Source organism: Pleurodeles waltl, chromosome 7, assembly GCF_031143425.1.
Source record: "Pleurodeles waltl isolate 20211129_DDA chromosome 7, aPleWal1.hap1.20221129, whole genome shotgun sequence".
NCBI classification, from domain to species: Eukaryota; Metazoa; Chordata; class Amphibia; order Caudata; family Salamandridae; genus Pleurodeles; species Pleurodeles waltl.
The window spans coordinates 1,387,188,099-1,387,215,637 of record NC_090446.1 but is presented as its reverse complement, the minus strand read 5'-3'; the positions used below and the strand labels follow the sequence as shown (position 1 = coordinate 1,387,215,637).

The following is a 27,539-nucleotide window of genomic DNA, read 5'->3' as shown; positions in this document are numbered from 1 at the left end:
CTCTCACTCTCGCCGTCAAAGGTCTCTGCTTAACGTCTTTTTTAATTAATTTGCCAAAATTATTAAACCTTTTTTTGCTTTAAATCTGTAGTACTACCATGATGAAACAATCCAAGAGCTGACCTGCCCAATCCTTGATATTACCATCCAGTGTCCCAGCTTCCTTTCTTATAGAAGATATTGGATTGCTTTGTCTTTTAACCATCCTAGCCTATGTCCAAACTTCATTCACTAACTCAGTCCCCTTCATTCTGCTTTCTGTGCTTGTCACTCCACATAAACTTCCTGCTAGCACACAACTAACTTCATCTCTTTCACACACCACCACCTCTCATCTATCATTACTCTAAAGATGACCTCTATGTAGCTTTCGCATTGTCGACCACCTTATCCTACTATCCACCCTAATGACCCTCATTGTCATTGACATCCTGACCGAATCTGGCAATTCAATTATTCCCCAACTACTCTATTACGCGTTGGAGCCCCTCAAGCCAGAGCCGTGGATCCTGTCCTGTTCCACTCTATAATGTTGTCTTCCCCATTTGGCTTCTCTTACCACATATATGCTAGAGAGGCCCATATATTCTTCCTCTTCCTAAATTTCTCACCACTCATCCGAATGTTTCATAGTCATAGATCACTGGAAGGCGCTTCAGCTTCTCATGTTGAAGTTGTCGAAGACTGACCTTTTATACTTTCCCTTGTCTTCTGCATCTACTGCTCTTCTTTTCTCAGTTCACTTCACTACGAGCACCCTGACTTTCACATCTTCTCCTAGAAGCTTGGTGTTCTTGTTGGCCCATCTAGGTGGATGGAATCCTTCATTACAGCCAGTACTGCTAGGTACCAGATACTAAAAGAAAACTACTAGATGCACTACTTAAATCTTTCCACTGGACCTGTTTAGATTTAAGGTCCCACATTCACATCCATGTTGCTATTTCTCACTACTGTTCCTCCTCACCTCTACCACAGCACTTATGCTCCAACTTTCACAAGCTCTTTCCCTTGCCAACCCTCCCAAAGCCTCTCTCCTTCCACCACTTCCACAGCCAGAGGCCAGTTCTCTGCCTCTCACAATTATTTTCCTCTATGTCCTTCTATTTTCCTTTTTCTACACATGCACAGGCCTTCACCATGTCCTTCACCATGTCTTCCCATCGCTTGTGCTCCTCACATGCTACTTCCTACAGTGATCATGGCCTTGTCCTTCAGCCTATCTTCTCTCCTGTGTCAGCATACACACGCCCGTTCTCTACCGTGGCATTCCCATCTATCCTCGTTGACTGTTCTACTGCTGCAATATCCACTCATCCACAATGTCCCTCATCTTCATTGCCACATCCACTGGCCATATCCGTCTTCTCATTCCCTAATCTCTCCTACTTCTTTCCTGCCCCCAACACCACAGGCTGTGGCTCTGTCCCTCACCATGTTTCAGTTTAGCGTCACCATCTCCTGCTTTTACATCTGCACACCATAGTTCTGTTCCTCATCCATGTTTAAAACCTGTCTTGCAGATTGCAAACCTGTCAATTCTTAACCAGACCTTTGCAGAGGCAGTGAAACAGCCTGGAATCATCTTCATTGCTGCAGCCTTCGATGGCATCCTTGGAATGGGCTACCCCACCATATCCGTAGATGGAGTGCTCCCTGTCTTTGACAACATCATGAAGCAGGCCCTAGTGGATAGAAATGAATTCTCCTTCTACCTGAACAGGTGAGTGAGGCACTATCTGAGGCCCTAAGCCTTGCACCGATGTAGCCAAGTTGGGCCTGGTAATGCAGGATGGTGTGATTAAATATGCAGCACAGCCAGCTCCTTCTAAACCAAAAACCTGGTATCTGTGTGCCGCCCTGCATCTCATGTCATAATTTCATTTCTGGCCGCCATGGATGTTTCCCTGCAGGCCTGGTATCCTCTGAAAGATGCTCTACTAGATTTGTGATACACATTGCGTCCCCGTGGAGTACTTGACCCTTCCCAGGATGGTGTTCACCCAAAGTGAACTGCCTTTTAAAGTGGGTCACTACTGCGCCTATGTCCAGGCTACGACACGATTAATACATCATTGCAGGTGATTAGAATTTATTGGGTACAGTCCTTTTCAACTCCACACCAGAAACTGAGAAATAAAGATCTGAGTGGCATTAACCTTCACTGATTATACTTGATGAGTTGTATTTAGTAGACCTCATTTATACTTCCGAGGGAGGATATATAATTTGTAATGATTGTACAGCTAAGTTGGCAAATGAAGTAAATATCTATGTTTAGATATGTTTGTAAAACTTTGCTATTTTGCGACCATCTTCTGTCCCTTTCTTCTGTACTTCATAAAAATCATCTCTAGGTCCCAGTTACAAAGGAAGTTCCAATTTTGCAGCCGGAGAAAGGAACGGCGAAATAATTAGCTGCAGTTTGTCATAGGAAGTTGAACAATGCTTGATCCTGTCTCGAAACAAAGCTAAATTCTGCAAGAAAAAAAAAAACCTTAAAGGCCTCTTTATGAGGGATTCTCCAGCTACACTCCTCATCGATTATCTGAGGGCAATGCAGCATCTCAAGGATTCTTAGTTCCATTGGTTCCGGCAGTGGGGTAACATAGGCACCCGCAGCCTCTGGTGTGCAGGAGGCTCCCTAGCTCCAGGGACCCCCTCAGCCTTCTCTGCTCCCGATTGAGTCTGGAAGGGGTCCCCTCCATGTACCTTGCATGGGGCCCCTTCAAGTTTCGTTACGCCATGGGTTTCCGGGTAGCTGTCTCCCTTTGCTCCACGCTATGTGATGCTTGTTCCCCCACCTCTGCTCCCTCGCATTGCCTTCTACCCTTTCCCCTCTCTGGTCTGGCCATTGTAGCCAGGTTATTCTGTCTCTGGTTTGGACCAACATGACCTTTATTGGAGCAGAGCAGGACCCTTTGTGTTTACCCAGTGGATCAGGCCTGTTTTGCACTGTTAGTCTGGGGTCTGCAAAGAAGCAATACCTTAACAGACACAGTGCCCCTGCTCTATTGGCCCATCCCCCCTCACATCCAGCAGTCAGAGCACAAGTTCCGTAACATGCTGTGATTGGCTGAGGAATTGTTTGAGAGAAATATATACTGTCTGGTAGTATTTTGGGATGCCTGTTATCACTATGGACACCTAGATACTGTGGTCAAAATTTCAAGTGATTTATCAGTTCTTGGTGTTTGATTGATCTGACACCAGTGACCCCTGTTTGAGAGTACAGCCTGGATATGTAAGGCAGCTATTCCAGATTACTTTTGACTACAAGCCAGTTCTCTAAATGTCAGCAGATGAAGGATCAGGACCAGAGGCGCTAATCTTGGTGCCCTTATATAGTACTGGGAACATATCCAAGAAATGATGACCCGACCTGTCATTGTCATGGTCTGCAACGGAAGAAGATAGACTCCCTGTGTGCCGAGAACATGCCTTAATCAGTTCAAGAGCAATGGCCTATGCTCTTGTGAATTTTGTGATGGGGGCTGCTGCCTGTAAGAGGAGCCAGCTGCTTACTAATATGTTTACTGAATGTTGAATACTTAACAGAACTTTCTAGGCTGACAAAGCACGTAGGCTTACGTTAGTTCTTGGTCACTCTGATGTTCGCTCTGTACCCTAAATCAGATAAGTCCTGATGCAATATTACAGAAGTCAGATTGCACCTTCTTAAACCTTTGGGAAGAAATGTATTTTACTGCACAGCTAGGTAACATTTACTATTCTATTGAACTTTAGGATGATACAAATACTTAGACTTTTTCTAAAGGCAAAACACTGCCTAGCCATTCAAGTAATTATGGGCCACATGCATGAAACAAGCATTTTGCGATGCTCTAATTGTGAAATGTTGCGATTTGCAGTTAGAGAATAGCAAAATGGAATGTACTGTGGCATGACGGCCAAAAAAACGTATTTGCTAATGAATCACAGCACTAAATAGCGACTCAATTTGCAATTGCCTTTTTAATCGCCTCCATTGTCCAAAACCAGAGAAAATGCTTCCTGGGTCATGGCAAGGGCCCTAACCACAGGACACGCTGCCCACGACAAGCCAGGATAGCAGCCACAGTGTGGAGGACAAAAGTGCTGCCCCACACCAGTGACCTGAGGAGTGCTTGGAGTATTGGAATACTGTGCAGGAATCTCTAGCCAACATCCACAGAAGGAGACGGCCGCAAGGAAGCGCAAACTGAAGTTCTCGGAAAAAGAACTAGAGATACTGGCAGACTGCTGCAACTACCATGAGCAGCTGTTCGGACGTGCATCCTTGACAATGCCTGAAATCCGGAAATGCAAGGTCTGGAAGGACATGCAGCTGAAAATTAATGCTGTTGGTGTTGCATAGTGCTCAGTTGAAGAAATATGTAAGAGGTGGTACGACGTCTGGTCTCTCACCAAAGAACGTGTGGCCAACCATCTTAGTGAGTCCCAGGCAACAGGACGTGGTCCTGAGAGAGGCAGATGAGGGATGTGGCAGCCTTGACACGTCATCAGCGATATCATCGCAAGGTAAGTGTACCCCTGTATGGTAGATGCATGTGAACCTAGAACTGAGATGGACAGATTAATATGGCACCAGTACACAGGAATAGTAGCCCTCATGGTGCATCATGGGACTTGCAGTGAAACAATTCCAGGGTGCACTCAGTGTCAGACATTTATTCAAAATATTATGTGCAACTCAAATGGCATTCCCAAACAACAAAATTAATAGTGTGGCCTTTCCTCTAATAGATGCACGTGATGAAGAAATAGAGTATCCAACTGAGGAGGTAGATGAACAGGTCCCAATGGATGAGGAAGGAGCAGTATTTGGGGACAGTGAATTCACAGCACCTCATGCCCACTCCCACTCCAGCAGTGTCTTATTCTCACCATAGCCACCTTCATGTGATGAACTGGAGCCCGTCCAGCCGCCCAACACCATCTAGCCATGAGTTGACAGCCCCCAACACCAGCATACTGCAGTGCATGCCCGTAGGCATCGTGATAGACCTCATGTGCATGCGCTTCTAGCTCCTAGCCCAGTGCAGGACAGGAAGCAATGTATGGTGATCTTGAGGCACCCATGCTGCATATTCAGTGCCTGCAGCACCAAGAAATGAAAGGTGTGAACAGTAAATTACATAACATGCAGCATGCTATGTCACTGGGATTCAATACAATGGCCACTAAAATGGACAGGCTGATTGATGTAATTGAGAAATTATGCACGCAGTTGGCAGAGGACAGTAGCAACAGGAGACGCAGAGGGAGGAACAGTGATATGCGCATGGTTGCCTTAACAATCCACTGGAGGTCTTGCACACGTGACCTCAGCCTTATCCAGGTGCACTCTGACACTGCAGGCCAAAAGGGGGCAGTTCAGTAGGGATGTGGCAGGGGCCCTTGGTCACATTACCACTGCTGTGGTGGCCATACAGAGAGCGTAACTTGATGGTGGGGGTGTTAAACTGCTGTCTAATAGTGAGGTTAGGCCAAGTGTCTCCAGCCTCTCTGCCACTGAAGTCTGAGTGCTGCGACACAGTTCTACCCGTTTTCCTGCACCTCCACATGATGTAGCTATACATAGTGGGCACACACAAAAGAAAAAATGAGGGTTATGGATCCTGGAGGGTCATGTTTTTGTTCAATGTCAGGTTGGTGATGTAACCAACCAACATGTTGAGGGATATGGCATACGTTGAGCTGCTAAATTGTTAACTTTCATACATTTTCTGACACCTGATAATACAATTTTGTTCACATGCATCATTCAAACTATTGCGCAGGCATTTTCATTCATCATGTTGATATGGCCATGACAGACCTTGCAAAGTAATGTGTGGCACTGTGGTCCCTGTGTCGCCTCCCCTCCGTAGCTCTACTCTTCGTGGCAGCTGAACTGGGGGTGCAGGTTGTTCTTCCTTTGACTCTGAATCAGACACAGACACAGCAATTTGTAGGCCTCTGTGGCAGGCAATGTTGTGTAGGATGGCACAGCTTGCTACCATCTTACAGGCAATCTCTGGCGCATATTCCAGGTCACCCCCACTTTTGTGCAGGCAGCGGAACCTAGATTTCAGCAGCCCAAATGTGCGCTGTATCGCATTTCTTATGCAACGATGTGCTGTGTTGTTCTCCTCTCATTCTGGTTGGTGGCTTAGAGGTAGGGTGTGAGGATCCATGGGCGTAGGGCATACGCACTGTCACCTGAAAGATGTAAAATTATGTAAGGTGACAAACTTATTGTGTGTCTTGTGCAACTACAGTTATGTTTGAACATGTGTTTTCAATACCTAATATATATCTATCATCAAACTCCCCAGTTTCAAGTCCTCTGTAAATTCCGCTGTGCCTAAACATGTTTGAATCATGACATGGGGGAAATTGGCTATCATATAGAAATCCATTCCTGGGCAGGTATTGGTAGCGGTTTATGTAGATGAGCATGGCACCTAAAGAAACGAGAAATCACACTTTGACCACCTGTTTTGGATTGGTGGTAAGTTGCATGTGCAAAAGGTGAAATTGTGAGTTTTTGCAATTTGCGACTGCCTCATACATGCATAAAGCACGTTGGCATTAGTGATTTGCTAATACCGAGTCGCTATCTGGGGGACACAATTTTTCACGAGTCGCTATTCAGTCGCGTTTCTTTTTAGAATTAGTGAATGGGTTTTTGTACATGCCGCATGGCCTGTTTTGCATTTGCTAAGCCGTTTGCGATCGATTTGCGACACGCAAATTGGTTGTACGTCTAGCCCCAAATGCCTTTCACTTATTTTTATCTGAATTTCTAAACCTTCATCACCCTCCAGAAATACTCCTTGGGTATTAACCCCAGCTGCTTTTGAACTAACACAAAAAAATCAGGTTCTTGGCATTCCCTGAGCTCACAATGATATTTGATTTCCACTGCTCCAGAGACCACAGTTAGTGCGTGTTACAGGAATTGCCCTGTTAACCCTGAGCTCTGTAGGCACCAGATAACTGCTCCAACATTCAAGATCTATTGATTGATTGCTTCTTTGGCGTGTGAAAGCAAAAGCTATCTGGTGTTGAACTAAACTTGCACAAACAACGCTTCATGCTATACTGCCATGTTTTGTGGGATGTATGTAACTCATTACTACACAGTGAACATAGACAGGTAAAACGTATCAAAAACTAGATTTATTTGAAAAGGTCTTATCATGAAACTTAAAAAAGAACTGAGGGGTTACTGTAAGTAGCCCCTTAAAACATGTCCCTGGCCTGCCACTGCAGCCTGTTTGCAGCTTTAAATTTCCAATCTGACTTGGTAATATATCCTCCTTGCCAAGCCCTAAACTAACCTTTTATTGCATCGAAGCCTCCCTCGGTTAGGGGCTACATAGCCGATAGGGCAGGGTGCATTGTTATCAAAAGGTTGGCCATGTATTTATGCATTTTACATATCTTGGTAGTGAAAACCCTCCACATTCGTTTTTCACTACTGTGAGGCATACTTCTGCCATAGGTTAACATTGGGTTGCCTTATTACATTTAATAAGTCCTAACCTTTGATTGGGAACAGTTAGATATTTCATGCTTGGGGTCTGAGTAACTGTAATTTAAAATCCTCTTTAAGGGTAAAGTCGGATTTTAAGTTGCAATATTGAATATATCACTTTTAGAAAGTTACCAATTTCCTGCCCCATTTGGAGCCTGCAGCCTGTTCCTGGGAGATATGACTGGGTGTAGTTGGCAGTTGGACTTTTGTTTATTCCTCCCAGACAGCCACACAATATGGAAATTAGGTGTTCCTTCATGGGCCCTGTTGGACTTTTGCTTATGCAGGGTCATCCCCAGTCTTTTTGCCTCCTGCCTCCTATTTTTTTCTGACCTGTTGCTGTTGGCTTTTCAACTCTGAGCACTTTACCACTGCTAACCAGTGCTAAAGTGCATATGCTCTCTGTGTGAAATTGTATGTGATTGGTTTATCCATGATTGGCATATTTGATTTACTAGTAAGTCCCTAGTAAGGTGCACTGGAGGTGCCAGGGCCTGTAAATCAAATGCTACTAGTGGGCCTGCAGCACTGGTTGTGCCACCCACATAAGTAGCTCTGTAATCATGTCCCAGACCTGCCACTGCAGTGTCTGTGTGTGTATTTTTACACTGTAAATTCGACTTGGCAAGTGTACCCACTTGCCAGGCCTAAACCTTCTCTTTTCTTACATGTAAGGCACCCCTAAGGTAGGCCCTAGGTAGCCCCAAGGGCAGGGTGCAGTGTATGGATAAGGTAGGACATATAGTAATGTGGTTTATATGTCCTGACAGTGAAATACTGCCAATTTAGTTTTTCACTGTTGCAAAGCCTGTCTCTCTCATAGGATAATATGGGGGCTACCTTTAAATATGATTAAAGTGTAGATTCCCCTAGAGAGTAGATGGACATGTGGAGTTTGGGGTCCCTGAACTCACAATTTAAAAATACATCTTTTAGTAAAGTTGATTTTAAGATTGTGCGTTTGAAAATGCCACTTTTAGAAAGTGAGCATTTTCTTGCTTAAACCATTCTGTGACTCTGCCTTGTTTGTGGATTCCCTGTCTGGGTCAGTTTGACAGTTGGTTGTTTTTCACCTCACACCAGACAGTGACACAAAGGGAGCTGGGGTGTAACCTGCATTTCCTGATTAGCCATCTCTGCTAGGAGGGAGGGGTGGAGTGGTCACTCTCATCTGAAAGGACTGTGCCTGCCTCTAACAATGCCGGCTCCAACCCCCTGGTGTGTGTCTGAGGCCTTGCCTGGCAAGGCAGGATTTCACAAGTAGGTGTGAGTCCCCTTTGAAGAAAGGTGACTTCAAAGACTAAAATGGGTATAAGAAGGGCACCCAAATCTACAGACTTTAGAAACACTTCTGGAACCAAGAGGAACCTCTGCCTGGAGAAGAGCTGATAGCTGAGGAAGAAGTGCTGCCCTGCCTGTGACTGTGCTTTGTGGAGCTTTCCTGCAGTGCTGCTTCTGCCATAGTAAGAGGGCAAAGACTGGACTTTGTGTGCCTTCCATCTTGTGAAGAAATCTCCAAGGGTTTGAGCTTGCCTCCTGTTGTTTGAAGTCTCAGGGACAGCAAAGACTTCTCTCTGCCAGCACCTGGAGTCTCTGGAGAGACTCCTACTCTGCCCTGTGGTGCCCATCCAGTTCCTGGGACCCTGAAAGGAGAAGCTGGCAGCCTAAAGACAAGAAAATCCACGCACAGAGCGGCTTGCGGGGAAAAGATTGACGCAAATCCGATCTGTGGCTGAAAAAACGACGCGCTGCCGGTTCCGCAGCTGAGAAACGACGCTCGCAGGAAACGCGACCGAAAAATCGATGCACGGAGCAGGAGAAACGACGCGCAGCATCGCTGACGGAGGCTGGGAGATCGCAACCTGCGCGGCGGGATTTTCAAATCATCGTGCGGCTGGATTTTTGACTCAAGTACCGCCGTGCGGAGTTATTTTTGACGCACACCCGCCCGTGCGGGGTTATTTTTGACGCACACCAGGTACATTTTCACTCTAGCAGCGCTAGTGTGTTTTTAAAACTACTCAAAGACTCTTTTTGATTTTTAATTGATACCTTGACTTGTGTATGGTGGATTTTTATCGTTTTGGTCTTGTTTTGTTTAGATAAATATTTCCTATTTTTCTAAACCAGTGTTGTGTCATGTTGTAGTGTTTTCATTAAGTTACTGTGTGTGTTGGTACAAATACTTTACACCTAGCACTCTGAAGTTAAGCCTACTGCTCTGCCAAGCTACCAAGGGGGTAAGCAGGGGTTAGCTGAGGGTGATTCTCTTTTACCCTGACTAGAGTGAGGGTCCTTGCTTGAACAGGGGGTAACCTGACTGTCAACCAAAGACCCCATTTCTAACATTGGTGATCAGCGGTTGGGATTTGGACTTGTATTTGTACTTGACATACAGTGATTAAGTGTACACCATTATTTTGAGTGCAGACCACTACGTGACCACATACTACTTGTTTGGTGATCTGTTGCTTTTTCTCTTAAGGACTCCTTTTTGCTCTACTTCCATGATTTTGCTGATCCCTTGACTGATTCTTTTTACTTCATTGGGAACTTATTTTCTGCCTTTGGAACTTTGCACTTGTGACCATCATGTCTCAATCTGGAGATGCAACAGCTGGAGCTGTGTTTGAAATGGAGAAACTGAAGGAGTACTCAGTTGCTCAATTGAAACAGTTCCTTAAAGATCTTGACTGTCCCACTGAGAGCTCCACCAGGGAGGGGGAGCTGCAAAAGGCACAGAGGGCCTGGGTGACAATCAAGAAGGCTGGAGGGCACACAGAGGAGGAGAATGTGGGTGGGGAAGTGCAGAGGATACACAGTGGAGTAGTGGAGGTACCTGTTACGCCTGGGGGGAGGGTCCCCAGGAGGGGTAGCAGGGTGTCATCCAAGGGTCTGACTCCTGAAGAGTTACAGGACAGACAGGCAGAGAGGGCTCGCCGGTTCAAGGAGTTGAGGATGCAAAGGGAGAAGGAGTTGGAAGAAAGGAGGAGGGACTTAGAGATCAAAAAGAGGATTTGGGCTTATGAGCTCAAAATGAAGGAGCTGGAGGTCACGAGGGCTGAATCCAGCTGGAATGGTGGCAGCAACAATTGTATATCCAGTGCTGCTGAAGAAGTGCACATGCCCAGAGATGTGGTGCCCTACTTGAAGGAGGGAGTTAACACACGCCAGGAGGTTCAGGGGTATGAGGTAGCTCCAGTGATGCACAGGGTCCCTGAGGTGGATTGGGGAACTGGCATGGGGAGTCATATTCCTACTGGTGGGAGGGACACTCTACTGGCTCTAGGTGAGAGTGACAGGGAGAGGGGTTCCCCCCAGGTAGAAGTCCTGGTTATGGAGTGTGAAGACATCCCAGAAGAGTGTGGGTTGAGTGTCAGGGACAGTCAGGTACTGTCTCACCAGTCTCAGAAGGATGATGTGGGGTGCTTTTCCAAAGCAGAGTCACTGGATGGTTGGGTGAAGGGTACTTTGGTTAATTCATGTGAGGGGCTGAGTGATGTAATTGCTGGAGAGCTAATGTCTAGTCCTTATTTTCCAGAGCTATGCCAACACCAGGTGGAGTGTGAGTTCTCTGACCCCAGGGAGCTTGCAATGGAGGCAGACTTCTGGGTGAGTACCAGAGAGTCTGAAGAGGCATTTGGGGGTGCTCCTGAGAGGAGTGGTCTAGGTAGTTCCCAACCAGGTGAGGTAGGGAAGGATTGTAGTGTCCCAGGTAGGTCCCAGTGTAGTGGGATGGGTGGGGGACCCCATGTCCAGTCTCAGAGGAGAGGGAATGGGGATGGGTTGAGGCCCAAGGTGCCCGAGATCCGGTCCCAGGTCCTGGAGGGTTCCATGAGGGAACACCAGGAGGGGAGCCTAGCCTGTACCATAGGGCCATCTGTTGAGGGAGACCCCACAGTGTCAGGAGAACTTGGGGGGGGGGCGGCTGTAGCCAGCGTCCCACCAGTTCTGGTGTCTGGCAGTACCACTCCTAGTGAGGGGGTGCAGAAGTCCAGACAGAGGGTTGAGAGGGGGTTGCGGACCCCAGTGGAGTACCTGGAGGGTCAGGGGTCAGCTCTGAGAGCAGAGCTCCCCATGAGTGACCTTAGTGAGACCATTTCTGGGTTGGGGGGAATCCAGACTCTGTCAGATGGGCAGAGGTCAGGAGACCTGCGCCAGCCAGACTCTTGTGTGGCCCTTCGGGACAGTGTGTCCCTTGAGGGGGGTAAGTGTGCCCCCCTGGAAGTCCTGGTGTGCCAGGCAATGGTTCAACCGCAGGGTGGTGACTCTGGGTTGAATGATCAGGTTCAGGGGGTAAACTCTGACCTGATGGGGGGTAAGTGTGCTCCCAAGGAAGTCCTGGTGCGCCAGGCAGTAGTTCATCCGCAGGGTGGTGACCCTGGGTTGGATGACCAGGTTCAGAGGGTAAACTCTGACCTGGTGGGGGGTAGGTATGCCCCCCAGGAAGTCCTGGGTTGCCAGGCAGTGGTCCAGTCTGTGGGTACAGACCCTGGACTGGAGGATCAGGTGCAGGGGGTAAACCCTGACCTGAAGGGGTGGGCGGTTTGCCCAATCACCCCCCCTGGTGTGATTTCAAGGGGTACTCTCCCTGAGGGGGGGTGCAGAACCCTGAGAGTAGGGACAGGGGAGAAAGAGCCTCACCCCTGGCCCCAGTGCAATCTAAGGGTACAGACCCTGGATTGGAAGGCCAGGTTCAGGGTGTCCCCCCTGACCTGGAGGAAGGGGCTACTGCTAACAGTGCCCATCCCATGTTGTCTTCTGAGGGGGCCACTCCTAGTTGGGGGGTGCAGGACAGGAAGGGAGGGCAGGGGGAGGGAAGCCTCACCCCTGGCCCTGGTCCAACCTGAAGGTACAGACCCCAGGTTGGCGGACCAGTTGCAGGTTAACAGCCCTGCACTGGTGGAAGAATTTTGCAGGACTGCTTCTACAAGCACCCTGACAGTTTTTGACTCTGGGGGTGCCGCTTCTGCAGGGAGGGTACAGAGCCCCAGAGGGGAGGACCAGGTTCAGGTTGTCATCCCTGACCTGGTGGAAGAGAGAGTGGTCAAAGGGTGCCAGGCACCTGGGGCTACTGCCCCCCACTCTCCGCAGTCACAGTGGTTGGAGAGGCCTGAGGTCGGGCTCTCATCCCTGACAGTTGTCCGGGGCCACCGTGGCTTGCTGTCCTGGTGGACAGAGTTGCCCCTGGGGGGGGGACGAGAGTCACACCCCGGGGGTGGAGTGGGCAACACCACTGTGTTGGCCCTGGTGGTACTATCTGCCCATTGCAATACATCTGTGAGCAAAGTAAAGTTAGGTGCTGCACAAATGGTGTCTGTAGATGTGGAGAAGGGTTCCCCATGAGTTAGCTTAGTGGGCCCTGAGAGTATGGACAGAGGGATCCAACTGGAGTCAGGAAGGCGTAGAACTGGAACATGCCCCTGCTGTTGTGGGCCTGGGTCCTTGTTCTATCGTCCCAATCAGGGAAGTACATCAAGGTATTGATTGTTCTCCTCTGGCTTTAGGCTGGTAGGGGGTCGTGTTGGACTTTTGCTTATGCAGGGTCATCCCCAGTCTTTTTGCCTCCTGCCTCCTATTTTTTTCTGACCTGTTGCTGTTGGCTTTTCAGCTCTGAGCACTTTACCACTGCTAACCAGTGCTAAAGTGCATATGCTCTCTGTGTGAAATTGTATGTGATTGGTTTATCCATGATTGGCATATTTGATTTACTAGTAAGTCCCTAGTAAGGTGCACTAGAGGTGCCAGGGCCTGTAAATCAAATGCTACTAGTGGGCCTGCAGCACTGGTTGTGCCACCCACATAAGTAGCTCTGTAATCATGTCCCAGACCTGCCACTGCAGTGTCTGTGTGTGTAGTTTTACACTGTAAATTCGACTTGGCAAGTGTACCCACTTGCCAGGCCTAAACCTTCCCTTTTCTTACATGTAAGGCACCCCTAAGGTAGGCCCTAGGTAGCCCCAATGGCAGGGTGCAGTGTATGGATAAGGTAGGACATATAGTAATGTGGTTTATATGTCCTGACAGTGAAATACTGCCAATTTCGTTTTTCACTGTTGCAAAGCCTGTCTCTCTCATAGGATAATATGGGGGCTACCTTTAAATATTATTAAAGTGTAGATTCCCCTAGAGAGTAGATGGACATGTGGAGTTTGGGGTCCCTGAACTCACAATTTAAAAATACATCTTTTAGTAAAGTTGATTTTAAGATTGTGCGTTTGAAAATGCCACTTTTAGAAAGTGAGCATTTTCTTGCTTAAACCATTCTGTGACTCTGCCTTGTTTGTGGATTCCCTGTCTGGGTCAGTTTGACAGTTGGTTGTTTTTCACCTCACACCAGACAGTGACACAAAGGGAGCTGGGGTGTAACCTGCATTTCCTGATTAGCCATCTCTGCTAGGAGGGAGGGGTGGAGTGGTCACTCTCATCTGAAAGGACTGTGCCTGCCTCTAACAATGCCGGCTCCAACCCCCTGGTGTGTGTCTGAGGCCTTGCCTGGGCAAGGCAGGATTTCACAAGTAGGTGTGAGTCCCCTTTGAAGAAAGGTGACTTCAAAGACTAAAATGAGTATAAGAAGGGCACCCAAATCTACAGACTTTAGAAACACTTCTGGAACCAAGAGGAACCTCTGCCTGGAGAAGAGCTGATAGCTGAGGAAGAAGTGCTGCCCTGCCTGTGACTGTGCTTTGTGGAGCTTTCCTGCAGTGCTGCTTCTGCCATAGTAAGAGGGCAAAGACTGGACTTTGTGTGCCTTCCATCTTGTGAAGAAATCTCCAAGGGCTTGAGCTAGAGCTTGCCTCCTGTTGTTTGAAGTCTCAGGGACAGCAAAGACTTCTCTCTGCCAGCACCTGGAGTCTCTGGAGAGACTCCTACTCTGCCCTGTGGTGCCCATCCAGTTCCTGGGACCCTGAAAGGAGAAGCTGGCAGCCTAAAGACAAGAAAATCCACGCACAGAGCGCCGTGCGGGGAAAAGATTGATGCAAATCCGATCTGCGGCTGTAAAAACGACGCGCCGCCGGCTCCGCAGCTGAGAAACGACGCTCGCAGGAAACGCGACCGAAAAATCGACGCACAGAGCAGGAGAAACGACGCGCAGCATCGCTGACGGAGGCTGGGAGATCGCAACCTGCGCGGCGGGATTTTCAAATCACCGTGCGGCTGGATTTTTGACTCAAGTACCGCCGTGCGGAGTTATTTTTGACGCACACCCGCCCGTGCGGGGTTATTTTTGACGCACACCAGGTACATTTTCACTCTAGCAGCGCTAGTGTGTATTTAAAACTACTCAAAGACTCTTTTTGATTTTTAATTGATACCTTGACTTGTGTATGGTGGATTTTTATCGTTTTGGTCTTGTTTTGTTTAGATAAATATTTCCTATTTTTCTAAACCAGTGGTGTGTCATGTTGTAGTGTTTTCATTAAGTTACTGTGTGTGTTGGTACACATACTTTACACCTAGCACTCTGAAGTTAAGCCTACTGCTCTGCCAAGCTACCAAGGGGGTAAGCAGGGGTTAGCTGAGGGTGATTCTCTTTTACCCTGACTAGAGTGAGGGTCCTTGCTTGAACAGGGGGTAACCTGACTGTCAACCAAAGACCCCATTTCTAACAGGCCCTTACTGGCAGGATGTGGGTGAGAGGGTGGACCTGGGCACAGCCTCCACTTACAAGTGTGAATATGCTGTGCCATGCCTTCACACCTCTTTATTCAGGAAGCCAGGCTGGAATTGAGGCAGGGGAGGCAAGAAACTCCCAGCACTTCAAATGGAATTCTCTAGAAACTTCTACTTCAAAGAAGGCACCAGGTATAAAAATAGAACCCTCAAACCCACTCTTCAGTTCAGTTTCTGGACCTGCAGAAGGACTCCCTGCTGCTGTGGCCTACTGTATACTGCAGAAGAATGCTTTGCTGCAACTGGAAGGACTGCTCTGCTGCCTGAAGCCTGTCTAGAACCCTCAAAAGCCTCCCCTGCTGCTTGAGCGCTGTTTCACTTCTTGAACCCAGAACTACTAGAGTGACTTCAAGGGATAGTTGGCTGGCCTCCTGATCAGAGCCTCAAGGACAGAAAATGCTCCAACCATCTTGACCCGCACCTGGACCCCGCTTGAGTGAGTGCCAACCCTCCAAGTTGTGCCTCCCCAGTCCTGGATCCTTGGACGTGGTGCCCAGATAGCCAAAACTCAGAACTTGGGACTTTTTGACTTAAAAATGCTCTGAAAACCCAAAAGGAGACCAGGACAAACCTGCTCATCTGTCTGCCTAACGTGCATTGCCGGTTGGCCTGCCTTCATGGCAGCTCCTGCTACATTCTTCTTTGCAGGAGCAAATCCTGTTCAGTGGTCTTTCACAGAAGCAGTATCCCTTGTGGAGCCCTCATTGGCTGCAGCCTCCATCCTCGTCCCACTGGGGATTTCTGACTTCCATTGAGGGTGCATGCCCTGACGTGGTGGATAAAATAATTTTATTCCAAGTGGGTCTATCTGGACGACTACATCAATATGGACTCTTAAGGAGTGCTGCCGTATCTCTAGGATAGGATTGTTGTAACCATATTGCTAATGGATTGTTGCCTTGCACTAAGCCATCCATTTTTGGACCTAGTCCGCCCTTGGCAAAGTTTCAAAAATGATATTCCCTACAAGACAAACAGAAAAAAATACTATCTGTTCTTGCCCACCAACAACAAATCTCTGGTCTGCAATAACAGGAATCTATAGTGCCCAATTCTATCCTGCACTGATATATCTGCAAATCTAGCTGCAGATAAATTATTTAAGAAAGGAATCACTTGACTTGAAGCACTGGGTGTGAAAGCCATCGGCTGTCCTCCATAGATGTCATCTCCTAGACAGATCTTGGATATAGTATGTGGGCACAGTGGGCTTAGTCACTATTCCCCATTCAACACCAAGTGCCAGGCCACTTAATAACTAAGAACACTGATCCAACATGACTCAGACTGCCCACCCTTAGGCAATCTGGAAAAACTAAGCTAAGGGAGATGTGATTTAGTACCCACTCAGCCAACTTTTGCAAAGGGGTGTGCAAATTTGCAAAGGTTGTTTCTCGTGAACTTCGTACACTTCTCACAAAAACTTAAAAACAATCTGTAATGTCCTGAAAAGATCTGAATGTCATGGAGTTTCACATAAAAACAATATGTAAATGTACTGAAAATATGTAAAGGCAATAAAGTTTCACATGAAAATGTGAAGTTTTGCTACTGTTTTGTGCGCAAGTGTAATATGTGTTGAGTCGCTAGCGAGGAAAAGATAAGTAAGGTATGTGCATGCTCGCAAAATACCTGCGAGTAATGAGAGGGTTTCAGATAACTCACAAACAAAGCCAAGCAGGATTTCTGCTTGCATAGAAAACACTCATGAGTTGGCATGGTAACAGACTATCATAACCGAAATATTGTCTGACAGAAACATTGTGTCCTAACTGTTGTTTACAGAACAATCACACCCCATTGGTGTTAATAACTGAACACTTGCAACCAATAGGGGGTAAATGATAACTGGGGCACAATATTTCCGTCAGCCTATATTTTGTTAACCATAGTCTGGCATATAACTTCATGGTTTAGCAGCACTAACTAACACTTGCAAGAGAAAAAGATATGCAAGTGTGTAAGAAAAAGTGGGGTAACTGTTGAAACGACAGGCAGGCCACTAATGAAGAACAACAACTTTGCACACACCTACTTTTGAACATGTGGACCTACTTTCTAATTCTGGCTTCCAGCTTCATTGAAAATCGTGCAAGTCTGGGAAGATTCTTTCATCTTCCTAACTGAGATGTGTAAATTCCCACTTGGTGTGCATAAATCTTTATCATCACCTGTTTCCCTCATACGTGTACAGTACTCTGTTCTTTTCGTTCCAACATTGTGTTGTATAAAATACCAGTGCAAGACAAGAAAAGAAAAATGGTGTAAACAGTGATATGCAGCTTCTTATAAATAATCTTTCCAATCTGAGTCGAAGGTGGTAGTCCCTTGTATTGGCGTGTCATCTGGCCATGCTCTAGCTAGGCTCCAGGTATGGGTAGGTGCTGTCACTTTGGGACAGGTGGGGGTGTTTTCTTCTCCTCGCTTTGATCTGCGTTAGGGCATTTTGTGCTCCATAAGGTAGCAAGGGTAACCAGGTACATGTAGACCAGCCTCTAATCCTCATCATGGCCTCCATTTATTATAACCAAAGCTATCCATCTGGGGACACAGGTCTATAGAGTCACTGATCAGGAGGTAGACATGTTTATGTTCATCACAAGTAGATCTATCTTTGAGGTTACCATGATGTTGCAGGCTTAGACCACTCAGGTTCAAATCTCTCAGACGACGGAGCTATCCCTCATATTGCATGGACAGCACATGATCAGACGTCAGGCTCATCAAGCAGGTGATACAGGGAGTCTCTCAGACAGCAGAGCTATCTCCTTGCTTCCGAACATAACACTGCTGTGTTCTGCAGGCCTTAGTGGGGCCCTGAAGCAGAGCCTCCTACTGAGGGTCCTTTCATGAGTAACGTGTAATGGGTGCTACCCGAAGGGTCTGCTTTGTTTGTGGAGAAGTGGTGTCCATGGTTTCCTTTCTTTTCCAGGGATCCAGGTGCCGAGCTGGGAGGAGAGCTGCTCTTGGGGGGGAGTGACCCGGCGTACTACACTGGGGAGTTCCAGTATCTGAACGTCACTCGACAGGCCTTTTGGCAGATCAAGGCTGATGGGTGAGTACCAGCTCTGGAGGCTGAAGTGTCAGTTCCTAACTTGCTATTAGTGTCTGGGGTAAATGTATCTTGATCTGCTTCTGAAGCCGCCCTACCAGGGGCTGGTGTTGAGTGCAGCCCGTGCTGTGCTCTGAGATAATCCGGGAGAGCATTCCACCATTTCCAGGCAATGTGGGAGAAACTTCTTCGCCCCCAGTGAGCTTTCTTAATCCAAGGGACCACTACCATATTGGAGGTGGAAGAACACAGAGTACTAGTGGGTGTATACCACTTAAAGGACTTTCAGAGGGAGAGAGGGCCAACCCTGTGAAGGACCAGGGACAGGGCCTTCAATATTACCTGCTCCCTGATAGGCAACCACTGCAAACCACGAATATTCTGTGAGAGAGCAGAATTTAGGGAGATTCAGCAGCGCTTGAGCTGTGGCGTTTTGCAGCATTTGCAGCTTGCTAAGTATACGCTGCTGAGAGCCTACATACAACACGTTGCAATGATCAAGATTTAGGATTACTGAGGCCAAAATTACAGTTTTCTTTAGCTCTGTAGGAAGAAAGGGAAGGATTTTCCTTAAAACTTTTAGGGTAAAGAAACAGGTCGAGCTCACCTGGTTCACGTGTTAGGCAAACACCAGCCTGGTATCGAAAACTACTCCTAGATTCCTTACTTTCTGAACTGGCATTGGAAGAGGGCCTAGTGTAGAAGCCACCATGTTGTACTCCAAAAGGAGATGTTATCACCAAAAAGCATTACCTCAGTTTTCTCCAAACTGATTTTCTGCATCCATTCGACAATGTTTCCCATGCAGATCTTAAACTGTTTAGCTACTATTTCGGGGTTTGAGGAGACCCACAACTATTTCGGGGTTTGAGGAGACCCACACTGCTATCAGATAGTAGTGTGGGTCTCCTCAAACCTCGAAATAGCAGCTAAACAGTTTAATATCTGCATGAGAAACATTGCGGCGGACCGTCAGAACTTCGCACCATTATGCCGGGGAGCCTGTTTCCCATTGGGCAATAAATAATAAATAACCTGTGACGCTTCCTTCACCTCGTCTGTTCTTCATACTCAGCTAAACAGACGCGTGACTAACCTGTGGCCCTGAGAAATGAGAAACCAAATGATCTGATGAGCTTAACAAGGTGCCATGATGCCATCCTCACCTTGCAGGTGGTACGCAGGTTCCCTTCCATGCTGACTACTGTGGTGGGATGCGACCAGCCACTAGGCCCTGCATCCCCGAGGATGCATTTTAATATATTGCATATGCCAAGAAGAGTACTTTCGACTTCCCCTAATACTTTCATTTTACCCTTGGGAAGAACTGTGAGCGCCTTCACCAGACTTTAGCGCCCTGAAATGTGAGCTCCGTCACCGGCTTTCCACTGTCCTTTTCGGAATTCTAGCGACTGGATGCAAGTACCGCCACCTGTCAATCATTCCGACAGACTCTGGTGCGGCCTTACTTACTGGCCCTCCTAAACCAAGACTGCAGCCCCTAGAAGTGGCGCTAACCTCCGCAGCGCCACTAATCACACGAAAAAAGAAAGCAGAAAACATGTCGCAAACCCTGAGAACGCTCGGCTGCCCCCCCTCAAGAAGCACTACATTCTAGCTCCTTCGTACATGAGTTCACGCGCACGCTTAACTTCGTCTCTGCCACAATTCGTCTCGGACTGTCCCCCTAGGGTACACCAGCTCCTCCCTGGTTGAACTCTCTCGGATGTAGTTTTCAGACGCGAACCAGTGCAGACCCGGATCTACCTTCCGCTGCTGTCACCCCTGCACCTCACCTCGCAGAGGTGGTTCTTCTGGAATGTTCTCTGACAGGTTTTCATGGTTCTTCTAGACAAAATTGGGTTTCTAGAGTAGCTGGTGCTTAAACTAACCACTCACTTGGATACATTAGAGGAGCCTGTGAATTTTTGTTTCCTGTCAAAATCGTTCTTATCGATACGCGGCTTCTCAACTTTCATTGATTAGACACTGCTGACCCCTAGTGGCGGACTGTCAAAACTTCGCACCATTATTCCGGGGAGCCTGTTTCCCATTGGGTAATAAATAATAAATAGCCTGCTAAGCTTCCGTCCCCTCGTCTATTACTCTTTCTACTCAGCTAAACAGACGTGTGACTAACTTGTGGCCGTGACTGACGCCTCCCGCACACCCGCTCCCTCTGCATTAGCACCTTGCAAGGTTAATGGTAACACCGCCTTGTCACGCACAGTATAATCACTCCCATCATCGTGAAAAAAATCTTCAGGTCAGTTCAAAATCATTCCCCTAACACTTCCTCTCCTTACACTCGAATTGGTGCCTTAAAAAGGTTACCAGAAGACCCATATGAACAACAAGGACGCAGTACTTCAATAATGACTTTTGTTTCCACAACCTAGTGCATTTTGGGAGTTGTAGTTCTAGTACACATACACATATGCTCATTCAGGTGCACGACCACACGAGGAAAGTCCAGGACTAGAGAATAATTTCCTTATTGGTGCCATGGAGTCCTATGGTAACCTTAGCTTTGAAGCTGCACAAACAGTATGCATAGATGGGTATGGCATAAGAAACATACACAACTAAGGAAGTTTTATAAGCTGCCCACCCATGAAAGGAAGGGGGGATTTATAAAGAAATAGGGCACAGCATTGCAACCAAAGTTGCTGCACTACATTGTGCTAGAGAGAGAGAGCAGCGGAGAGTTATGTATACTAACAAATGATGCTGCTCTCTCGTGAGCTGATGCACAAAAAGACTTCTTAGCGCTACATATGCACCTTTGCACCATATGGTGCACCATTGTGCAAATGTGTGTATGTGATGTCTACTTTAGGTTTTGAACCGGAAGGTTACAATTTCAGAACAAAGTACTATCCCTAGACAAACCTTTAAAGATTTCACACATTATCTGTGTGCTGCTTAGTGTGGCATGTGCAGTGTGTGAATAGGTAGGACAAAATAAAATATTTTTTCTACTTGGCACATGCACCAAGGAGGCATTATTATTTCACGCAAAGAACTGTCTTAACAATTTTAGTAGATAGGGTTTTGCATCAAAAAATCAAAACCATGGGTGGTAGCATTGGTGTGCAATGTAACTCAACAGATGCCCCCTTTCCGCAAGCCTCTATTGGCATTATTCCAAGGACTACTTTCTAGCGTACAAAATGTTTTGCGTTGGAAAGTAAATTCTTTATCAACACTTTGTGCCACTTTTCATCACTTTGCAGTGGCCAAAGTGTTGATAAATCTTTCCCCGAGTGGTGGGGGAAGCTGTAGATGCTAGTAGCAAGTGGTGATGTTCTCCCGACTCAGAGTAACTAGGATATCACCAGCAGTCTTAGAATGCAGCTTTAGACCAGTATCCAAATTCTTCTCCTCGTGTTTTCCTATTCCCTTGTCACATTTAGTCGCCTCTGTGCCCAAATGGTCTGATGCTAATACAGAAGTCGTGTAGTACCGATATACACTATATATTGTATGCCCTCACAGAGACTGAAGGCCTAAAAGCTATTTCACTGTCTTGGTTCAGCTATATTTTCCGGAGGACAGAGCATATTTTATTCTATATATCAGTCTGGAAAATTGCTAGGAAATTCCTACAAATGTATTTCCTTCCTAATTTTCAAAATCCAATTTATTGGTGAAATCATATTTTTGTTAACTTTAGTGCAAAAGTTGAATGCCATGTATGGTAGGGGATTTGGCTGCCCTTGGGGGTATGGACAAAAGGCCTGGCCATAGGCTAGGCTGTGGGGTCAACCCCTGCCATTTATAGGCAAAGGCTGTGAGCGGTTGGCTTTACTTATGGTAATAAAATATTACTTCAAGTTAAAAAAAACAACTCGAAATTCACTTAAAAACCAAAGGTTAAAGTGATGTCACAATTAGGTGAAAAATGTAATTGACAATGTAATGTTTTAAAGTAAAAAAAAAGACTGAAATTTAGCAGTTATTGTTATCTCTACTAACTATAACTCATCATGCACAGTTACTTACCCCACATATTACATCACTCATGACATGTCCTATAACATCATTGATAACATCCCTGCCACATTTGAAATAACATTATTGACAACAAGACTGTGCATGCGGTGGGCACTTATTATAGTTACTAGAGATAACTATAACTGGTGAATTTCTGTGTTTTTTTTAATTTAAAACGTTAGGTTGGCACTGAAATTTTCACTTAACTATAACCTTTGTTTTTTCAGTGACTCTATAGATGTGTTTGTGAGTGTATATATGTGTGTGTGTGTGTGTGTGTGTGTGTAACTGTTTAAATGTTGAAGGCATGTAATTAATTGACCATTGGATCCTGTGGGATTTTATTTGAATCTCCTCCCTCCACTGATTTATATGAGAATGTTTTGCAGTGCCAGTGCCTGGCCATACGTGGCACCTGATTTACTCCAAGGCCACATTGCACTACATTTACACCTGTTTTGACACCTTTAGGTCTATAGTAACTTTAGATATGTATTTTGTGAGATGCAATGTTTTCCCTTTTGTCTGTGAGTGTTTTATACCCAAAACCCCTCCCATTTAGTAGTAAGTATTCCCCATTTTACAGTCACTATCCCCCTTGTTTCTCCTACATTTACTACATGAGTATATACCTATGTGAGTGGTTATCTCCACACACATAGCAGAGACCTCTTCATACAAAAGATGGAGGTGAAGGCAGAAGTCTCAGGCCCGAGGTTTGTGAATTTCTTTTTGTAGTATGGGAACTGCAAAATGCAGTTTGTGAATCAGGTCTAAAGGGCCTTCAAACAGTTATTTCTAGTTCTGTCAAGCAGAAAGTCTATCAGCTGTTACCTGTGGTTCTCTTGCATCAATGATCCTCTCCATGGTCATTGAACAGTTTAAGGGCGATGTACCTCAGGGGTCCTTTTTGAGATTTTAGTTAGTATATTCGTATGGTGGTCTTTTATCTTTCGTCTGTGTCACCTCTCTTAATTCATCAATGATGTTGTCATTTTTTGAGTTGCACACTTTTCATTTATGGTTCATCAACTCCATAAGTCTCTCAGTGTTACTTCTGACTCCTGAAAGCCATTAGGTAGGACATTAACCAGCTATGGTGGGAGGCACTGATCTCATCTGTGATCCGCCAGCCTATCTGTAGAATAAATATAAGTGGCGACTATAGGAGGGTCATGCATTTTTTGTGGCCTACTAGACTTTAACATACTAAGGCAATATCTGAAAAGGAGATGTTTGCACTGTGCTGTTCCTTAACTTATTTTGCACTTACTTATGCTCCATAAGTGAGGGTTATTTTCAAGGTGGATGGGGATCCAAGACCACAAAGGCATCGACTGATGCATCTGACCGACTGTGCTGCTCAGTAATGTCTGATGGGTTGATGTCTCTGATTTCTGCAGGGTGGCTGTTGGGAGCCAGCTCACACTATGTAAAGGTGGCTGCCAGTTCATACTGGATACTGGAACTTCACTCATCGCTGGACCCGCCGCTGAGATCCAGGCCCTGCACAAAGCTATCAAGGCAATGCCGCTTTTCAACGGAGAGGTAAAGGCAGAGAAAAATTATCCACCATGCAGCAGATGGGAAGGGCTGGCCAAAGGGTAATGATGGGGGCAGGCGGTTGGGGAGGGATATGACATGAAGAGGCAATGCCACTGTGAAGGTAAAAGTTATGGCATGGCCAGTAAAAAGAAGAAAAGAGAAGGGAGTCAGAGCTAGAAACAGTAAACAATGTCAATTACATACAGTGCTGCCTGAAAGAAGATGCAGTGCTTAATTTGTGCTTGTTGTTTCTGGTGCTGAGCACCGGCACTTATTTTTGAGGGCCGGCGCTTCGTCTTCTGCCTCAATCATTTGCTGCGAGCGAAAGATACGTATTGGAAAGACGGAGGAAGAGAGAAACTAAAAAGCGTTACAAAGGTAGAAAGCAGAAAGCTGCAAGAGTGAGCTGAAGGGGCAGATAGTGACTTTAAACGGGTTGAAGAGGCCCGAGATGGCTCCAGGATTACGCTGCCTCAGTATCCCGTGCTTTCACATTTAATTGTAGCAGCCGCATGTTTAAGAGGAGGGCTTTGTGCACCTACACGTTTTTATTTACAAATTAAGCACTGAGAAGATGAAACTGAGGTTAGTACCAAAGGGATCTGCAATAGAGAAGAAAAGGAGGTCAGTCCCAAAGTCAGTGTCCAGGGCAAAGAGGAAAGTGTGTCAGTGCCAGAATGCGGCCAGAGCAAGGAGGAGAAGGGTAGTCAATGTTCGTGGACATTACACTGAACGGGACCAGAACCAGGGCATCAGTGCCTTAGGCATGTGCCAGCAAAAAGAGGCAAATAGGTGAATGTTAGGAGGACTTCTTTGCAGAAGTGAGGATGTGCGAGGGTTAGGAGCGCAGCCATGCAAAAAGTAAATGAATGCAAGCGGGTGCTGGAGGAAAAGGAATGTCAGTCAGATAGGGCACACGTCTGACCCTCGCAGGAGCATAAACTGCTTGAAAACAGCAACTATAACCAGTAAACTAATAAAGGTCTTAGAACGTTTCAGTATAGAAGCAAAATACCATCCGACTGCGTGTTCTTAATTTTAAAGAAATTTATTAAATATGATTTCTGGATATCTGCTTTATGACATTGCATGAGCGTCAAATTAACTGTTACCAATGTATGTTATAGGAATCATATTTGAATAACTTAATATACATTTACAAAATAGAATCGGATTAGCAGTTTCTTTGCAACCTTTTCTTCTTTTCTCGGTGCTAAAGGGCGCTGCTAAAGAGAAGAGGAAGGAGGTCCATTGAGTGCTGCCCGTGTGAACGCTGTAGGTAGTCAGCATCAGAGTTTGTTTCCATGGAGAAGTGATTGTTTCCTAAACAGAAGTGAAACTGGATAATAACCTTTAAATGCACTTCTTGTATTTCATGGACCAGTACTTCTACTACAATAGTATTCGTGTGATTGTCCCTTCAGTTTTTTTTTCTGGTATACAAACACTTTGTATTTCTTTATGACTTTAGTCATATTGTTCTGCATTGGTGATACACAACAGATGCTCGGTTACATTTCACTCCTGATGACTACCCACAGGTTTCTCTGCTAGGACTGAAACTTTAACAATTCTGTCTTTTATATCACGTTTTTCTGTTGTGATCATCAAGCACATTGACTTCCTCGCATATAATGTTTATCATCGCTACTTGTAAATAATGCCTATCTTTATTCTTCCTTTATTCTTCACGTTTCCTGCACAAGCACCTCCTTTGAGCGCTGTACCACCCCTCACAATTATAAACTTGCTCTTGTTTGTGAAATAATTTATGAAATATTCTATGAACAGACTACAATTGGGAGTTCTTACAATCTGTCCATTTTACGGTTGTTTATTTGTTTTGTGCATTGCTTTAAATATCTGCAAACTGTATGGACCTTGTCTTAGCCAGACCAGGGGCCTGATTTAGTTCTTGGTGGAAGGAGTTACTCTGTCACAAACGTGAATGATATCCCGTCCACCGTATTACGATCCCATTATATCTAATGGCCAAGATCTAAATCAGGTGCTAAATGTTTGAAGTATGTTACACTTAATGTAACCCGGATTGCTGCTTTTCTGTATGTCCTGTTCTGAGAAACATTTCCCGTATTAGTTTTTAGTTGAATCACTGTGTTTTTTGCTACGTGGATGCCAGTATCACACATCCCTTTTGTGGTGGTATTAAATGGGGCGAGTAATAGAATACACCGTGAAGGAAAGGGGAGAGTGCCATAGAGCAAGGCAGAAAAGCAAAGTGGCTAAGTTCTAGAAACCACCACCCATGAGTAGACAAACGTGGGTGGCAGATGGTATTACAGTGCTAAAGGGGAAAGCGTCTAAGAGCTAGAGCAGGCTCGCAGACAGAGTAGTGAAGTGGGGAAGTGACAAAAGGCACTAAATAGCAGAACTAGAGACCAGGGGAGAGGAAGATGGGTGAGTGACAGGGGGCACTAGCAGGAAGAAGAGGAAATTGGGTGAGTACCAGGCAGCATTGCCAGGGTGACAGGAAACGCAAGTAGGTGCCTGAGGGTGATACCATGGAGAACGTAAAATTGAATACCATCAGCACTGTCAGGGAGAAGACTAAAGTCAATAAGTAATTTCTTGAAAGTACCATCAGAGTTTAGTGCAAAGGGATGCTCATGCCTGAGGGCTTTACAAAGGGGAATATCAAAGGAGTTCAGGTCAGATGACGCTGTTATGTTGTCATCTGACCTGAACCCATATCTTAAGAAAGATGTGGGATTACTGCTATAGGGCAGCGATTTTATTATTAACTTTTTGACTTCTGTGGATCCCCACTCAACCACTGCTGAAAGCCGCAGACCCCAGCTGAAGCAATTTTTACGATTTCAACCTCAAAACAGTGCACACAATTACAGAAAAATGCACATGTCGTGCATCTCACGTTCTCCTTTTTTGTTTCTAATGCATGCCATCTTTTTGCCATTACACACCAGTGCCACAGTGGAGGCCACCAATCATTCATACTAGACTCTATTTGCTGTACTTAAGCTCCTCCCACACATCAGACTAAAGATGGCAACTTATTTTTTAACCTCCAGTTTCAAATACCTTTGCTTTTATACAGCGTTTTAAACATTTTCAATTTTGTTTTTATGTATATATACGATATCATGACATTTTCTAAACAGACACAGACCATGTGAGTAGGTATTGTGGATCCATGGGGTTTGCGGACCCTAGGTCAAGAAGCGCTGATGTAGGAAACCGTCAGTTCTTTGCAAAGTTTTGAGTGATGTTTGATCTTGCGCCCTAAAAACCACAATATCCAGTGAATCAGACTCCTCCTGGGGTTAATTTGGCATTGGGTGCAGAGCTTTTGTGGGAGAAATTGTGTGCTTGAAATTATTGTGGGCAGTGTGGACAGAACTCAACACAGAACACTGGTTGAAACTTCCGGAAAGGAAAGGTGAAGGCAAAGGAGATTTCACCCAGCATCCATAGTGACTTTTTCAAAACTTCGGCCCAGTTTTCGAACTTGGTCAATTGATGTAACACATACAGTCCTTGGAAAGACGTTCCTGAGGTCTGCGAACTGGGGTTGGGTTGTGTGTAGGCCCGTCTGCTGCCCAATGGCCGTGGCTGGGCTATTCCCGCAGTCTGTGGGCCCTGCTATTCCGTTTTACTGCAAATTTACCTTTAATCCCAGGCGTGGAATTATCCGGGCACTCAGGATTGACCAGAGCACTACTCCCCTCCAACCCCCACCGCCTCTCCTCCATTCCCTGGAGCTGCCGC

The 27,539-nt window shown here is 46.1% G+C and overlaps 1 protein-coding gene across 1 annotated transcript in view; it reads left to right on the top strand.

Moving 5' to 3' along the window:
* LOC138246381 (cathepsin D-like) overlaps nucleotides 1–27,539 on the top strand; it is a 111,061-nt gene that overhangs the window by 49,277 nt on the left and 34,245 nt on the right. Inside the window, exons 5-7 of the mRNA XM_069200949.1 lie at nucleotides 1,524–1,723; nucleotides 18,132–18,254; nucleotides 23,651–23,795. Coding sequence (XP_069057050.1) covers nucleotides 1,524–1,723; nucleotides 18,132–18,254; nucleotides 23,651–23,795 — 468 coding nt within the window. The remainder of the gene's footprint in view (nucleotides 1–1,523; nucleotides 1,724–18,131; nucleotides 18,255–23,650; nucleotides 23,796–27,539) is intronic.